Source organism: Nyctibius grandis, chromosome 7 (assembly GCF_013368605.1).
Source record: "Nyctibius grandis isolate bNycGra1 chromosome 7, bNycGra1.pri, whole genome shotgun sequence".
NCBI classification, from domain to species: Eukaryota; Metazoa; Chordata; class Aves; order Nyctibiiformes; family Nyctibiidae; genus Nyctibius; species Nyctibius grandis.
This window is the reverse complement of record NC_090664.1, coordinates 37,653,447-37,672,487: the sequence shown is the minus strand read 5'-3', so window position 1 is coordinate 37,672,487 and position 19,041 is coordinate 37,653,447. Positions and strand designations below refer to the sequence as shown.

General features: G+C 38.5%; 1 protein-coding gene across 1 annotated transcript in view; it reads right to left on the bottom strand.

Annotated features, from left to right (window-relative positions):
- PLXDC2 (plexin domain containing 2) overlaps positions 1–19,041 on the bottom strand; it is a 295,983-nt gene that overhangs the window by 137,655 nt on the left and 139,287 nt on the right. Inside the window, exons 3-4 of the mRNA XM_068404684.1 lie at positions 6,802–6,948; positions 1,813–1,882 (exon numbers count right to left, since the gene is read on the bottom strand). Coding sequence (XP_068260785.1) covers positions 1,813–1,882; positions 6,802–6,948 — 217 coding nt within the window. The remainder of the gene's footprint in view (positions 1–1,812; positions 1,883–6,801; positions 6,949–19,041) is intronic.

Below are 19,041 nucleotides of genomic sequence, written 5' to 3'. Positions count from 1 at the left end.
TCTCAAATACTCCAAATACTCTAATACCAAAAGAAAGAAATGTTTCCTTCACAAGTCACTACTACACAGCTCTCCTTGCCAGCTTAACTTTACTCCCAAGTAAAGACAGACGGGGGAGACTGATGACAGCAGCGTATTAGTGACAGCAGTGGTAAAAATTCAGGGCTTCATTAAAAGTGAAGGCCCAGCAGAATGACCACACAAGAAGAATTACTTGGAGAAAGAGGGAGCTTTGTGAAGTTTTAAGGGACCAAGTTCAGCAGTAAGAATAAGGGGACATTTACAGAATGAACACTGTCCCCACGGCTGCTGTTTTAGCTGAGCAGGATCCATACCATCCCTTTCTTCCATGCTACACAGATCATGCACTTGATTTTGGCACCCCGTCAAATGCAACTCCTCTAATAAGAGAATACAGAACTAGGCATTGATGATCAAGCACCAAAATTAAACTAAAAACAAAGCAGAACTGAAATCAGACAAGTCTCAAAATCCAAATCAGTAGTTCATGGCTCACCTGATCCAAATCAGCATCAAAATGTCATTGCTATCAAGAAGAGAAAATCCTGATACTGAAGTCACCCCATAGTTCTGCATCCTTTTTTTATCATTCTGACTGCAAATCAGCCATTTAATATCAGCCTTTATTCACTTCTGTCCATCTCATGTATTCTTCTGCTTTGGTAGCAAAATGCAGATCCTGACACAGAGCATGTCAGAAACCTTTGTTCCAGCTCCTACTCTGGTTGAGACACTGGCTGCAATTCTTTCCTAATCTTTTAGTCATACCCTCCCCATTCAGAGCTCCAGTGGGACATGAGCATCCCCTGATCCTGGACAGCTGGCCACCCATTGCATGAGAAGGAAAAACGTTGACCAGGGACAGTATAGGATTGGTCCTTACGATGGTGGACACTATTTCTGTTTGCTTGTCCTGTCACACCTCTAGGCAGAGCGCCACCAGCCAGAGTCCATGGACTTGCTGGACGTGTTCAAGGACCATAGGATGCTGTGGGTGTGCTCTCTGTGATGCTGCCCTCTGCCTCCCTGTTTTCATTTTCTGACCACTACTCCTCCTCCTTCTTTCTCTCATTTGTTTTCCACGTCATTTCATTTTCCTCTGGTCTCCTTTTTGTCTTTCAAGGAGGTAGGGTGGGAGGGGAGCAGAAGGGGTTGATGGCTGTTCCTAGTGCAGGAGATCAGTGCAAGCAGCAGCCAGCAGCAGTGGGAGGGAGAACCCTAACCATGAGCCATTAGTGGTACCCAGAGCTACAAGACCAGGAACTCAAGCTGTGCCATACCTCCCATCTTACTCCACAGAAGGAAGAGAGGAAGACCATGGTAGCATTGCAGACACCATACCACACCAAGGCAACACACTACAATGGGTTTGCCTTACAGGTGACAAGTTACATACTTCTAGCAGCACTTCTTATCTTTGGATAGTAAATCCTCTTCCCTCGTGCAGGCCTAACCTAAGTTTCCCTGCTTATTTTGGCTCCAGCACTATCTCCACAAGTGCAGCTGCTCCAGAAACACACAAAAAAGATTTCTGGGGGAAATACCTAAATAGAAAATGATTAATGCCATAAAGTCTTACACTAAGAGGGTTTTATAACAGTTCAACTTGAGCAGCTGGAGGTTTTTAATCATATCAATATTTTGTAATTTTCTTTTTTGTGAAAAGCAAAATTTCCTAAATAAATGCTGCACTTTGTCTCTTGACATATACAGGGGAAAAAAAAGTACTTTAAATAGTTGCAAAGAACTCTTCTCGTAGTACTCAAAGTAAATGGTTAGAAAGCTACTTACCCCCAGTTGCCACAGTAATTTCACGTAGAAAATGGCCATAAAATGGAAAATCGAAGGACAGATTCACTCTCTGAAAGGAACACCACCAGAAAATAAAATCAATATTGTGCAGAAAAGTAAGAGAAAACAAAATGAACAGTCCTCCACATCAAACATCTGTTTCTTTGCTTTTTATTTTTTTCACTGGAGCCTTGCTATTCTTAATTTGGAATTGCCAATAGCTAACTGGAAAGAATCCTGAGTAGCACTTAAACACCTGAAAGTAGTGGATCTTCATAACTGAAGACTTCAGAAAATAAAATACATCAGCAGACATTATAACTCTCTCATAAGAATAAAATTAATAAATATTTGTAGAGTTTTTCCTTAAAAAAATATTGCTTTAACCTCTTTCTTAAGAGGAGCCATCAATATTTAAGACCTTAGCAATACTTAAGTTTTACAGGATGCCCATTCCCTTGGCTGTTGGTGGTTTGCTCCTCTGCCTCATGCTCCTTCAGATTCAAGTGCTCACCCTCACACCCTGCTGCTACCTGGGTGCTTATCTGATGAAGGCTGGTCACTGGAAGGCAATTCCTCCATCAAACCCACATGACAGCAGTTCCCAGACCTCTCTATACTGTTAACTAGGAGCTGAAATGATTTATAAAGAAATATTCAACAGAAGTATTAACAATCTCTACTTAAGGTACTTATTGCAAAATAAAAAAGGAAGAAAAATCTTTTTTTCCCCTATCAGCCTACAGGTGACTGTCCTCTATCAGCTGAATTCACAGCAGAAAATTGTAATTTGGAGAACAGATGCTTCTCCTTACCTAAGCTCACCATAAAGCACGATTCAAATTCAAACTCATTTTCCCTCTCCACTTATGGCTCTCTCCTTTCCCAACTACTCGAGTCCTTTCCCAAAGCTCACTGATTATTGTGGTCACCCATAATTAACACCTGCTGTGCTACCTGGCTAAAGTCTGAACAAATTGGTGGTCATGACAGAAAGGATTGCTGAAATCCCAGTAAGGTCTTTTCACTGTTTAAATGTAGTATCTCCTAAAAACCACATCACTTCCATAATGGCCCAAAGCTCAAATAGGAACTGGGTATACAGCCCATTATTATTTGTTGTTTAGGAGGAGTTACTACAGTAAAAATTGGTGTGAAGATGGGTTGTTGGTGACTGTCCCTCAACCGCAACTTTTGATGTCTCCACTTAAGAAAGGGCAACAGTCCATACATTTAAAAAGAGAAAAAAAAGGAAAAAAAAAAAGCATTTTGTCTTTATTTTCCCTACCATTATTTCTACCTTGGGTTTATTATTTTCAGATTGTATCTGAGTATTTCTTCTCTCAGGAAGAATTATATTTACATCCACTAGAAATGTTTAAAGAATTATTTAGCATGAAATTAACAGCTGAAGATTTACAGTAACTTTAAATTAGATTTGCTTCCCACTTAAGTGGAAGACAGAATTTTGACAGGATTTATTAGCACTTTTTTTGTTTGTTTTTAATTAGAATGCAAAATCCATTTGCATCGTGTTAATTGGACTGAGTAGGTTCTAATGACCTTTTCTGTATCTACATAAATATGGATATACAACTGAACATTTCTAATCAAAATGCCATATGCAAAAGACAGCTCATGAATTAACTTAAATAGTTTTTTCCATGTTCTAAAGTTTTCACTGCTGAGGTGCATGCTATGTTTATGTATGAGCTTCATTTAAATTATGTCCTTGCTCTGCCAAACATAATTTCCAAGAGCACTGTTAAGAACATCAATTTTCTGACCATACCTTCCCTCTTTCCCTTATACACTATTGTCTATTTAACCTGTTAGCATTAACTTTCTGAATAACACAATAACCATTAAACTGCTTCAAAAGAAAACTGTGCTCCCTTAACAGTTTTCTAAATTGCTATAATATAAACATTTGTATAAAGATGTTTGCAATAAAGACTTGATCCTATGCCCACTCAAAGCCAGATATAGATCTCCCATTGACTTCAATCAAAAAGTCATGCCTTAAATTCTGACAACGTAAAATATTTAATATAGACAATTGTTTAGTGTAATACCTTTATAAAGAACCAACAAGATTTGAGGAATGTTTTAAAGTGTAATATCGCAACAGCCACTAGAAATAAATGTATTTTTACTTTTGCTGCTAGAAAGCATACCTCATTTTTCAGAAAGAATATCAGAATTTTCAACCCACTGGACTAAAAATGTTTTCTCCATGCATAAATGATAGAATGGACTGACAGGAAAAGGAATTAAGTTTCCAGTTATGAGGTGATCCTGTATCTAGTTCAGTGTTTGAGTAATCAACTATTAGATATCTAATCTAAACACACTGAGCACCTGAGCAACACCTAGAATTTTATTATACAGATAAGAAGGTGGTGGCAAGATATTGAAAAAAAAAATCATCACTAGTGATATAAATCCTGCAGTGCTAGATGTTTTAATTGTTCCATTAATATTTGTGTGCTACTTTCCCCTAACAATGACTATGCTGTTTATAGAGCTAAACCATCTCATGGATCCTCTGTTTATTACTTTTCCTGTAGCAGTAAAATCAACTGGCAGCTTCTGGGAACTCAGCATTACGTACTTCCAAATGAAGGAAAACACAAATTCAGTGTAAAATTTTTAACATTCAGAGAATCCCTGACATTATTAGAAAAAATCATTAATACTTAGCATATAGTAATTTAACTCCTTGTTCTGCTGTCAAACTGGAGAATAATCTTTAGAAATTATCAGCATGTAAATCATCAAGTCGCAGAAAGATGTGCAAAATACCCTTTTAAAAAGAGTAATGGCAAAGTTTCTCTCCAAGGAAGAGAAGGGAAGAGATTGCTGCTTAGTTATGTATGATCTGCTCAAAATGTATGACTCTACAGTTGTTATACAGTTATAGAGAACACATCTCATTTAAATAACTTCGTTGTGTACTACACATGGGTGTCGTTTGCTCATACACATATAAGAAATCAATTGTAGACACATAAATAAAATATAAGGCCTTACAGGATGCCTCACTGGTACTTTTTCATCCTTCAGGAGGGACATGAAAAAAACCTCTAAAAAAAGAGGTCTTTAAACCAGTATGTAAACATGGCTGCAGCGACTCGAGTTCACAGTCTGAGATATTGGGTAAGTATGAAAAGAGATGGATATCAGTGTGCTAAACTGGGATCACAACCTTCTCTTCTAGAGCTGGCAAAAAGGCAGAGTGGCCACCTGACATTCAGCAGAAAAGTCTTAAACCACTTATTTTGGGGAGAAATAGTTGAAGTCCTCATGCTGCCAGGCTCCCCTCTGCCATGCTGAATGGTCCTCCATGCTGAATGGTCCTCCATGCTGATCCCACACCCAGACCAAAAGCACTGTTTCATTTTAAACCTCTGGTTTAATAACTTCAACAAAACGTCCCCTTTGGAATTGACATTTTTAGGTGTATAATCTCAGGGATCCAACTGGAAACAAAAGTGCCTAGAACAAAGGTGTGGAAGGGTGTCATCTTCACTAACCACTAAACAACAGGTTAAAAGTTCTCAAAGGAATTTCACTAATGTTTAGGTCCCAAGCCTCATAAATTACTTTTATTAGGGAAAAATGTTCTACCCTATATAGGTATTTTTAACTCCTTTATTACATTTTTTTGCGTGCTTCCATTCTCTCCTTCAACACAGAGCACCAGGATCCCAAATGAAGAAGGCAAGGCAGACAATGCAGGCTCTCACTTTTAGGGGTACCCTTGAGGTTTTTTTCTCATTAGAAACAAATTATCTTAAGAAAATAGGTGATACAGTGTTTTATTAAATCTTCCCCAAAGATATATAACTGCCTAATCTCTCTGCATTTGCATTATCCCTGGCTCCTTACAGTCTTTTTATCTGTGAGGAATATATTTTACGTATTGGACTCTCTGTTAGTCACATGTAGTGGATTTATCACCCCACTCTGCTTTTTGTATTCTGAGCTAAATACCACAGTATTTCTTCTTGCTGCCTCTTACATTCCTCTGAGCCAGTCACCTGGCTGGTGCCAGGGAGATAACAGATAAACTGAGAGAAAAGATGAATTAAACTTGGCTTTTCTCTTAGCTTTAAAACTGTTGCACACACCTGCATCTTTAAAAATTGTACAACTTTTACATACAGCATTAACTAGATTTTGTTTTTAAACTGGTAAAACCCAAGAACTTCTTGTTGGAGCTAAGTTGGTGAATGGATGAAACAAGAACCTCATGAACCACAATTCTGAGTTGTAATTTTCTGTGTTTAATTTGTGCTAATATTGGCTCTTCTAGATATGCAGTTTCCAGCCACAGGTGAGATCTGAGAATACAATCTGTAAGTCATGCAGCATTCAGTTCCACTTCTGACTGTGTAAGCCCATTATTTTCATACTCATTTTACCAAGCAACATGATTACAATAAGTTAAACAAGATTGTTACTTACACTCTGTGATATTAATTTGTTGATACCCTGAAACTGTGATCATGTCTATCACTTCTGTTACTCTATGACATTCTCATGAGTTTTATCAGTTGTCCCAAAATAAAAAATAAGTGTGACACCTCGTACAAAATGGAAGTGCAAACACAGAAACACTCTGTGGGGGACAAACTTCAGCAACTTAATCCTGAACCCAGTTCTGTTGCTAGTGAAGTCAACAGTAAAATTCCCTCCAACTTCAGCAACACAACCAGTTTTATTGCTTGATAGTTTGCAATCCTTAAGAACAGAGGTGAATTTTAAATATATCTGTAAAGGCCTCTCTGAAGGACTGTTATAGCAGGTGCAAAAAGGCAACTTGGAATCATTTGATAGCAACACTGTGCAGACTCTCACATCTTAACTAAAATTCAAAGATGAAGCACTGTGAACAGTAGTCACGATACTTGGTAATACTACTGTGTTGGTCACTGGTGAAAAATATCCATGTCAGTCAAATAAGAAAAAGGTATAATAACTTACTGCTGCTTGCCGATGGGTATTGGAAAGGATCCCATGAATCTTTACTTTGTCTTTCTCCATTTGGTCTATATTGACCCACAAATCCCGGCTGGTAGAATCATATGGGCCATATGTCCTTGAAGTATAATAGTTATGATCTGTATCCTCCTAAAAGAGGGAAAAACCCACAGCAAATACAGATTAGAATGGAAGATGCACCTTAGTTTTATGTAAAACTCACCCTTGAATACTGAGTCCTGTCACTCCTGGGAGCAGCAGCAAAGACTACGCTGCAAGTCAACAATGAAGAAAAAAGTACAAATTGTAAACGTGTTGCAGAAGACAGCTCTGCTCCTAACCACAAGCAGTTGGCAAGGCAAACAGTTACCTCACGCAATCATCCTATATTATGATTACAACGTTCACTATCCCCAAATCCCAATCATACAGTTCCTGTAACCACACCAGTGAAATCTGTGGCAAAATGTTTGACAGCTTTCGAGGCAAGATGGCCAGTGAGTACCTGTAACAATGGCCATGCTCTAACAAAGTGATGAGCAGTACTCACAGCTAACACCTTAAAAAAAATGTGTTTTTTAACATTTCTAAACATAATTTACTAGAATACCCTTTATAAGAACATCCAAAAAATTCCTATTAGCTATAGGCTCACAATGCTATTTCATTTTAAAACTCTAAAAGATTGTTTTACTGTACATTTGCCACTCAGAGAGATAAAATGACATATATCTTTGTGGGAGAAAGCTTCCTAGTTCTCACAGTCTTTAAAATGACAGTAGCTGCTGTCATGCTCACATCACAGCAAATTCAGAGGTAAAATACATGAATCCTACATGTGCCATGGGAGATTGTGCTAGCGGTCCATCAAATCCTGCAGCTTGCAGATATCCAATTCTACAATCAAGTGCATGGTTCAGAAGACAGTCAAAGTCTTGGCAATGTCTGCTAATTTCAGTAATGAAGCTGAGACTCCAACACTCAAAATACGCTGTATGCCACTCAACCTCCCTGCAATCAGTTTACACTTTATATCATATACATTTAACAGTAAAAAAAAAGTAAAATTTTTAAATCTTATTAGGCAAAATTTAGAAAATGTTTAATAACCTAAGTATAGGAAATTCCAAAATTTCTGTCAAGGTCAGTAGCTATGATGGTCTGTACCTTGTTAAAAGATATCTAAGACAGTGAAAGGAAGAAAAAAAGTTCATAGTCTGAGGTGAGAGATGAAACACACCCCAGGTTCCCAGTCTTCCTTAACTTGTCACAAGCTGTTGTAACCATAAAATATTTAAATCAACAGCATTGCCAGATTTCTGCCCAATAGCTACAAGAAATGCTGTAAAAGAAGTGCATGCTGGTATTTCTCAGTTCCTTCCCACCCTTCCTTCTCCTTTGTGCCAAAGCAAAACAAACAAATCCTCAATGATAGTGTTTTAAAATTAGAATAAACTTAGAAAATAAACAGTGGCATAGAAAATGAAAGAGGCAGACTTAGAATTTAGAATTACTCCCAGTGATGGAGAAGTTCCTCTCCTGCAGCACCTCCTATACCCAGCAAGCAGCATAGGACTACCCTCACATCACGCCATGCTGCCATGCAGACCTGACACCCCACCCCCTGCCCCAAACACACACAACCCATTCCTACTGACATGGTCCTGAGCTGACGATATACTTGGCAAGGGCTTATATTCTAGATGAAACTATTCATGTTCTAGGTTAAATATATTGACCATAAATCCTGTTTCAGCTGGATTTCATCCTACATTAACACCATTACTGATGCATTTTACTTAAGCTGTTGCAGATATAATCAGGTTATTTTCCCCTTGATGTTTTCTATATCTTCTGCTGTACTTTATATGCCAGGATGTACATGCCCAGTAAATTTCAGTGACACTTTTGAAGCAACTTCTAACAGCTTCAGCAGTTGTAGGCTAGCCACATAAGTAAACAATTAAAACTCTACTGTCAGGAAGATGAGAAAAGCCAGCCACTTTACCAAATTCTTTTCTTTTTTAATGGTCAACAGAAACAGTTATTACTGTCATATATAAAAAACAGGTACAGTAAATTAAAAGCTTTTGACAACAAAGACATATTTTCCCAGTCTAATGTATCATTCTGATGGAATTTCCAGAGAAATTAAAAGTTACATTTAAGGCACCACAGAGTCTCAAGGAAAGAACTCCAAGAGACAAAGAAGAAATAATTACCAAAACAGCTTGTTTCAGATAAACATGCAATATTTCAACTGTAGTTAATACTGTGCAGAGTTTTTGCATTTCCAGTTTTTCATAACTAATAAAGCTACTACAGTTAAATACTAGTAGCTAAGCCCCTACCTCAACAATTAGAAGGCTCTAACAATGAGGCTAGTTGGCTGCTCTGTAAGAATGCTTTAAGTGGTATCTTGACCCATGCTTAAAGCAGACACATCATACATCTTGTAAATCAAACACTTAAATTATAGCCTTCAGCTCAACAATTTTGTCAGTGTGTGGGGAATTACTCATGTATAAACAACTACCAAATTTTGTGTAAAAAAAGTCTCATTTACTGTTCTAGTTCAAGTTAAATAACCTTAGATACTTCAGAAGGAAACAAATTCACTTCTACTTGGGTGATAGAAGGAAAACAGAATTCCCCTTGCTCTTTGGAAAAGCTTCATAACCTTCATGCAAATGTATTTTATGAATGTACCATTAAATAGTTCTCTCTCACATCCTGATTTTTTTTTTAATCCTATCTGTAAATTTACAATATGACTACAAAAAGGAACATACAGCTAACTAGTAAAGTTGGCCTGAGCATCTCGGGAGCTCTTAGTAAGGTTAGAATCCATGCTTGTATTTCAAGTTGCTGCCTTCATGGTTAATTGCACCTACATTCCATCCCCTACAGGTACTATATGTGTAAGAAGATAGAAAAATGCTTCAGAAATTATGCTGAATTTGCATGTAAAATACTGAATTAAGAAAATAATTTTAATAATTATATGACACAGATGTAGAGTTCTGCAGATAAGTAGAATTATATATAAATACAAGTATGAAGACAAACAAACTTTTCAGTATCTTTAATGATGTAGAAACACGTTACCAAATGAAAGAACATGCAGAGAATATACCCATTACTACTTCAAAAAAAACGTTTCTTTTTTCTTTGTTTTCCGGGTATTTTGTGGATATAAGCCTCATTTCCTATTGCTTCTCCAGATGTACAGTTCTGTCCAAATACTGCATATATACGAAGTAGGAAGCACCTCTCTTCTATTGAGAAGTACAACTTTTAAACAAAGGATTTTGCCAGAGATTTTTTGTACTAGCTATAAGGATTACTGTTGGCAACCTTTGTGAGTATAAAGGGAATATTTATTAGAACCTCTACCATAACTCTTCCCTTTTGGGGAAATAAGTTATTTTTAACCTGAGGCAATCCTTGATGCTGAGTTGCCACCTTATTGTAGATTGTAAAGAAAATTAATTTCTTACAGTTTTCACAAGGGATATTGTCTGATGACACCTTGAATATATTCCCATACTTCTCCAACTACAATCGAATTTTCTCAGGAAATCTGAATGCATGCACTATACATGAAAGCTCAGCACAACTTAAGATTAAGCCGTCTTTTAATTATGTAAATTTTTAAATTTGTCAAATTCATTGACTGAACATCCATCCCATACTTTACTTACACAGATACTCTCAAATACAGTTCAAACATCACATACCCATTTCCTCAATAACTGCTGTCCCTTAACAGATTAAGGCTTCAAACATGTGAGGTGAGCTGTTGCAATCAAGGTAGTATAAAGTAACCATGTGTGATATTTAAAAGTAACAACTCCATTATGCCTCTGAAATGCTTTCCAATTGCTAACCGGGATTCTGGCCAAAGATGTACATGAAAATAGTACCGAAACAGACATGAAACAATAAAGTTCTCTCTCAACAAAATAAGACATCACGACTCAATGATGACACAATCACATAAGTAAGCATAGGACTTTACAAGTTTAATTCTCTTCCTGTCACATTTTTTCATTAACAGAAATTGAAAGGTACTCTAAATCTCTAGGAGACAGAGGTTATTATCAAACAAGATTTAGGTTAAGAATAAGAGCCTCTGTTGAATCTAACTGCATGAATATTTTGCTTTTAAATAGTGGATCCAATTTGATCTAAACCACAGACATTACTGAACAAAAAGTTTCGCCATGTATATATATATCTGTATGGCTGTAACTGAAAAAACTAGTAACTTCAACCATAGAAAAAGCAGCTGGCATCCAGGAATGAGCTCTGCTGTTGCACAATAGCATGCTGTAGAAAAAAATCTTAGTTTCTCTGTAGCTCAAAGAAGAGAGAAAGACATTCACAAAGCAAATCATTATCAATCAGCCAGACAGACTGCAGTTACATTTTGGTAGCTTAAGTTTTGGTTGCCTCCTCCCAGTCCTGGGAGACTGTTTGTGACACGACCGATGAAAAATCAATCAATCAATCAATCAATCACCCACGGCTCCTTATCTTCACATATCTGTGATTAAGTGTCATGAGTTATTGCCAGCTGCAATAGAAGACAATTAGACTGCATTAAATTTGATAACTATTGTCCCTTTAAATATACTATTTACTGAAATTTCATTTTCAGACCTCCATTGAGATGACACCACAATGAACAAACTCTGAAGCCATCAAGGATATGGAGTTAGACTTTATAGATGCCTAATTTTATCACTGTAAAAGGAAGGTCTGGTATCTGATTTTTAACAAAATGCACTAAAAATTGCCCAAATATTGCTAAAATCACAGACTAGGCCTGTTTTTAAATTAACTGAAACTGCTGCTGGTATTTGCCCCAAAAATTAGTGCTGAGGAAATTCATCACCAAATACTAAGTTCAGAAAGTCATCTTTAACTCTGAATATAATATGAGCATTTATAGATGAAGAGCTTATGAAATTAATCAGACAATTATGTTTTCTAAAAGCTTCATTTGTAAATAAAATGGAAACACTGGAAGGAGAAAACAGGCAATTATAGATTTAAAAATAGACTACTTTTCAGGGAGAAAGCAAAGATAATAATAAAATACTTCTTGGGAAATTTTGAGGAAGGAAATGAGCTAGCAATTAAAAGTATTTTCCTAATGAAGAAAAGCAGTTCTGGCGATTCATTTTGCAGAAAAAGAACACCCTTTCTAATAAAATAAGCCAGCAACAGAATGGCCCTGCACACATACAACAAAACCAGCTTCCTCAAAACTGTTCGCATTCTTACCCAGTCTCACATAATGCTTGTTACTCTCTTACTGTATTCCTGCCTACTCTGTCAGTAAAATACAGCTAAAAAATGACTTCTGAATTGCTTTCAAATCTTTGTTAGAAAATTGCTCTTAGATTTCTGAACGCTATTAGTACCCCCCAGCTAAAAACAGCACAAGGGGGAGAACAGAAATGACAACTCCTGTAGGACTTGAGCTGGCTCTGCATTGCAGCTGATGGAAAGTCTCTTCCAGCCAGCACGTGTTTGGGCACTGAGAAGTGGTGCGAGAGATGCACGGTCACACTCTGTGTTACCAGGGCAGAGGAAATGTGTATGGTGTTGCAATTGAATTTCCTCATTTATTTACCTTTTCTTCAAGCAGGCACTGACTGAGACAGGGGCGGGTGGCAAGGATACGTGGAGAATATCCCCAGTCAAACAGCCATTAGCAGAGATGAGACACTATGAGAAAAGATCATCTGTCCTGAGATGGGTCCTAACGGGAAGATTAAGGCCGGAGGAAATGGCGAAAGAGACACTTTGCATGCTGCTGCCATAAAAGTGCATTTTAACACAGAGTACTGCAATTATAATTATAACATAGCAAAGTTATGATGCAATTTTACAGTCTTATAGGATCTGATAACCGAAGAACCCTGAGGAATACTTAATTTGAACTGGCCTCTCAAAACGTTAAAGCTCTAATTTCAGTAGATAAGCTACATGCAAACTGCCACATGAAAGTCTTGCAGAGGATATATATATATATATAGTGGCTGCTACTTAGGAAGCCTGATTGTTATGAGTGGTTCTCTGATGCTCAGAAGTACCAATTTAATTTTATAAGCGCTTTGCATCAAGGATAAACTCTCTGCTGCTCAATTTCTTAACAAAAGCATTTGTTCTGTATGAATCTCTACTGAGGAAACATACAATTTACAGAACTGCTTGCTGCTTGCACAGTGACAAAGCTACAATCTGTTGTTTCAGGGGTTTTTGGGTCTTTTAATTTTTTAAAAAAAATCTGATGTGAGAAGAAGTTAGGAAATATATATGTATATGGGCATAGTATACATATTCCACATTAACAGTCAGCAGAACCTGAAGACAGCCTGCCAACATCACTGGTGATTACACAAGCCTTAGCAAAATCTATTTTGAACAGCTAATATAACATCTAATGAACGACAGGAACCCAATATAACCAAAGAGGAAAACCTTTCTTTGCATGCACTGGCATTAAGAACTTCATCTCACACTGTATTCTCCAAGAAGAGGCTACATAAGTGCTCTGCAGAGTCCTGAAAGCCTGTTCTGTGTGTGCAGGAGCTCTCAAACTCAGGTTTTCACTAGAGACAGTATGGAAGTCACTTTGCCCAGAATCCCACAGATTTACATCTGGAGGTTGTTATTGTAAACACTAAATGACGTCATCAGCTGGGATGAAACAAAAGCATTTAGCTCACAGCTCTCTCCCTTACGTATACACAAGGCTTTACACAGCTCTATAACATCTTAAACTCCCAGGTTTTTAAACTGCACTTTTCTGGGCGCCTGACGACACCTATAATGGAGAATCACTCATGCTGACAGCCAGTCTGGCAGAGAAGGATGCTATAAACCTGTTATTAACCCAAAAAAGCCATTTAGTCTTTCCCGCTTTGTGAAAAGTCAATGTGGAGCCATTGCCTTTCTCATGATATTCAGCTGCTTTTGAAAGGAAGCTTCCCTCTTGAGGACTGCTATAAAACTGTCAGCCTATTTAGGGGTCTTTACGGCAGTCTTGTAAAACCCCTTCCACTGTCTTGTCATGAGACGAGCTTCAAAAGAGCAAAAGTCTCTGCAATGTCTTACTTAAGAGAGGAAAAAAGCCAAATCACCAAGTCACTCAAAAACCAATTACAGTAAGGAAATATTTATTATGCAGTTTTGTTCCCGATTTGCTGGAGCAGGAGTCTGAGAAATGACATTCTCAAAATCAGCCTTTATTAACTGCTCTGTAGCATCTTCTCCACTAAAAGAAAATAACAGTAATCACTGCAATAAAATGACCATGAAAACACCTAGGAGCAATTTCATTTTGATGTAATTATGAAACATGTCACAGAGTTTATTTTCTCATTTTTAGATATGCATAGATTACTAAAGTGTTCATAAAACCAGAACTGTAAAAATGACTGTTTGTAAACATAAAAAACTAACTGTCAGGCCTAGACTACAGAGCGTCAGTGGTTATGACCCCATGTCTGTTACCAGCCCCATTTTTGGGGGCTCATGACTCCAGATAAAGCAATAAATAATTACATTTTTGTCAAGTTAGCTTTTAAAGATTTAGTATTTTAGTTTTTTAAAGATTCACTTCTTGTTTGGAATATAACCAACAATGTATTTCTGAGTGTATATACTTTGACATACTTATAGCCACACTTGTGCAATTTTTTCCTCCCCCTAAGATACAGAATAAGTTCAGTTTAATATTATTCCCTTTTTGGTTTTGAATCCAGGTATTAGAGCAACTTTAAACTCTCTGTAGCCTATTTCCTCCTCCATTACATATCCAGAAGCCAGGACAGGTAAGTCATCTTTGTTTTCCATTCTTTGTCTCTTCTCCATAGAAGAGACAAGAAGAAAACAGAACAACGAAGACCCAGCAGCCCTATGGCAAATCTAAACAAGGATGAAAAGTGTTACAGATCTGGAGGATTAAGCTAATATTGGCAGGTACACTTTCTAGTTCATCGGGGCTTTATGTAGGACAGTGCAGGAATCTGCCTCCACACTCACTGGTGTGTGCTGCAATTCCTGAGCAGTTAATACTGTGTCTCCAGGATCCATCAGGGCTCACAGCTGAAATCATAGGGCAGTCAGTTGTAAGAACATGTACGACCGATATTAAGTTGATATAGGCAGGAACATGAGTTTATTAATGCAGTAGCTTTTCTACCTGTAGGGATAAAGCCTAATTTGAAGCTTTTAAAGGTGGCCTGTGTTCACCTCATTCAGCACCAGCCTTTGCCAAAGGTGTTCAGCATATAGCCACACAGCAACGTGCTCATCACAGAGCCTGGGCATTAAAGGACAAACTGCATCAGCATGGTTTCTCTGGAGAACACTCAGTTTAAACAGATTGCAACCAAAACTGGTAGTCTATTTAACCAGAGCCCTTTCTAGCTTAGCTCTCACATACAATACACTTGAATCTTTAGTTACTAAAACATAGGGCTGGCTGAAATCCATAATTTCAAAATTATCCCTCTAAGATATGAATGATAAGATACTGATGACTGAAGTGGTTAAGCTGTAGCCCCTATTTCTACTGCTCTTTGGAAAGTTTGCTCTTGCTTTGGAAAAAGTATGTATTTTGCTACGTTCACATGTACTTTTCTATATACATATGTAACAGCAGTTCAGTCAGGACATTCTATACAAGAATATTGAAAAGAGCACTATGAACAATTTTAACAAACTGTTCTCACCAGCCACATTTCTTAAGGACTTGTCACAGAAATGCTTCTTTACCTGGTCTTGCAGTCATGCTCAAAAAAATAAATAAATCCCTTGAGAGGTCTCTAATGTAAGTGCCACAACTGTAGAACTTCATGTTGCTTGATGAGGTACATCTTGGCTAGACAGCTGCTTCCAAGTCACTCCTTTTTCTCATCTCCATCAGGCTCCAAACAAGCTTTCAGCAGGATCTGCACTCTTGCTCTTTTCAGGGGAGATACTTGAGCACTTTGCAATTACTCAGATAAGATCAAGATGCTAAATAATATCTTTCCTCTGCTGTCTCTGAAAAGAACTACTGCCTTCAAGTTAACTCAGCATCCAGTTAATCCAATATTCTCAAATATGTCAAAATTATACTAACACACAATTTTCTTTTTGATAGATGTTATTTTTTCTTGTGTATAATTTCCAACTCTGTGTTGCTCTTTATGAGTAAAGTGATTCAAAGCGGAAAAGTTTCACAAACTTGTATTTCTGTTTTTGGCTTTCAGCTAAATACAGGGCACTAGAAGATAAAACAGAAGGCACCACAGAATTCCTTTTTACTTGAAGGGTGTCTTTTCACAATTTCAAGCATAAAAGTGATGGCAAACATGTATATCCCTATCCTAACCACTGAAAAACAGGGGAAGATAAAGACATGAATTTTTACTTGCATTCCAAATAAATCCTTTTTTTCCCTCTGGGGTTGGGGCGAGCGAGGAAGAATCTCAACATTTTGACCCTGATCAGAAACAGGCCACTTTTATTTTGCTTTATATAATTTGTTGGTATATCTGTAAAAAAAAAACCAAACAAACAAACTTGACCTTTTCACTTCAGATTTAGGTAAACAAATAAGTAGCTGAGCAGGTTGGTATTTGGTTTTCAGGTTAGACACTTCAGTGCAGCTGTCTGCATAAGAGCTAGGTTTCTAAGCTCTCATTATCAGAACCAGAGACCTAGTAAATGCTGTCAATGAAGGTTTGTCAGCTCAGCTCAGCTCAGCTCACCAAGCTTTAGGTCCACTTTCGAGCAAGCTGAATACCCACCCTGACTGTACTGCCTGTATTGCCCATGGGTGAGATGCAGTTGCCCAAGCACAGGAGGAACCCAGGGCCATTTGAGACTTGCAGATATGATGCAGGGCCTACAGCAGACCCCTACCCTACAGGAGGAGCAACAGACCATTCAGTATAACCACAGTGCCTAAAATGATACCAGACACCTAAGCTAGGCAAGTGAATTTCACCTTCAATTCCTACCACCTATGATAAGATAGTTTACCTCACATGCAAGAACTTTCACATACTTCATCTACTTAGGTATCCAAACTGGAGAGCTGAATTTCACCTTCAATTTCAATATTAACTACAGCTAAAGACGAAAACCACCTCTACAGACTCCAGCCTTTCACAAATACCACAGTAGCCTAGTATTCTATATGAATTCATATACATTAATAGAGCAGTACACAGGTGTGTACCACCCTTAATGGAATGTTTATGTAAGAAACAAACTTCTGCACTGTATTTAAGAAATTACTTTGATTTCCAAGGTGAGGGAGTAATATGCCTGACATATACCGTGAAGATAATACCAAGACAGTCAACGTTTATACACTGTTAATGACTAAATGATAGCATCAATGTTCTATTTCCATTTTTATTGAAAAAAAATAAACAATCTCTTTTTCTCACTTACATTAGTATAACTGTAGTTCAGCTCTATAGCACATGAATTACTTTTTCAACAGAATGAAAATTCTGAGAAATAAGTTACTATTTCATTCAACTACATAGTCATCAATTGTACAACTGTAATAATTGGGGTTTTATTTTCTAAACAAATAGGGACATTTGGGGCACTTGCTTATGACTATGAAAGGAAGATCACAGAATCACAGAATCACAGAATGTTAGGGATTGGAAGGGACCTCGAAAGATCATCTAGTCCAATCCCCCTGCCGGGGCAGGATTGCCTAGACCATATCACACAGGAACGCGTCCAGGCGGGTTTTGAACGTTTCCAGAGAAGGAGACTCCACAACCTCTCTGGGCAGCCTGTTCCAGTGTTCAGTCACCCTCACCGTAAAGAAGTTTTTCCTCAAATTTAAGTGGAACCTCCTGTGTTCCAGCTTGCACCCATTGTCCCTTGTCCTGTCAAGGGATGTCACTGAGAAGAGCCTGGCTCCATCCTCTTGACACTTGCCCTTTACATATTTATAAACATTAATGAGGTCACTCCTCACTCTCCTCTTCTCTAAGCTAAAGAGACCCAGCTCCCTCAGCCTCTCCTCATAAGGGAGATGTTCCACTCCCTTAATCATCTTCGTGGCTCTGCGCTGGACTCTCTCTAGCAGTTCCCTGTCCTTCTTGAACTGAGGGGCCCAGAACTGGACACAATATTCCAGATGCGGCCTCACCAGGGCAGAGGAGAGGGGGAGGAGAACCTCTCTCGACCTGCTGACCACACCCCTTCTAATACACCCCAGGATGCCATTGGCCTTCTTGGCCACAAGGGCACACTGCTGGCTCATGGTCATCCTGTTGTCCACTAGGACCCCCAGGTCCCTTTCCCCTACGCTGCTCTCCAACAGGTCTGCCCCCAACTTGTACTCATACATGGGGTTGTTCTTGCCCAGATGCAGGACTCTACACTTGCCCTTGTTATATTTCATTAAATTTCTCCCCGCCCAACTCTCCAGCCTGTCCAGGTCTCTCTGAATGGCTGCGCAGCCTTCCGGTGTGTCAGCCACTCCTCCCAGTTTTGTGTCATCAGCGAACTTGCTGACAGCGCACTCTAATCCCTCATCCAAGTCATTAATGAATATATTGAATAGAACTGGTCCCAGAACCGATCCTTGAGGGACTCCGCTAGACACAGACCTCCAACTGGACTTTGTCCCACTGACCACTACTCTCTGGCTTCTTTCCTTCAGCCAGTTCACAATCCACCTCACTACACGATCATCCAGACCACACTTCCTCAGTTTAGCCGCGAGGATGCTGTGGGAGACCGTGTCAAACACTTTACTGAAATCGAGATAGACCACATCCACAGCTTTAAGATGTTGCAAACATCCTCACCAAACTTGCTATAAACTGTTGTGCCAGCCAGCCAGTTATACCCCCCAAATGAGCACCCACCAGGCTGCTGATATGTGGAAGCCACGTTGTTGGCCCACTCCTGGATATGGCTAAACTCAGCGGTAGCACTTTGGAGCCAGATTATGCCTGTTCTAGCACTGGAAGGCACTTTTCCTCTCATACACCAGGAAAGAGGCATCCATGCTTTGCCTGAGTCAGGAAGAACCTGAGAAATCTGCTTGTTTTGCTGTCAGTACCGAAGGAAAAGGGGAATGCCTCTGAGAGATCACAGTATTTTATCCCTCATGGCATTTTACCACTCCCCCTGTATGAGATCAAACAGATGGGATTTCCATCTGCAGTTTCTCCCCCTTCCTACTTCTTTTGTTGC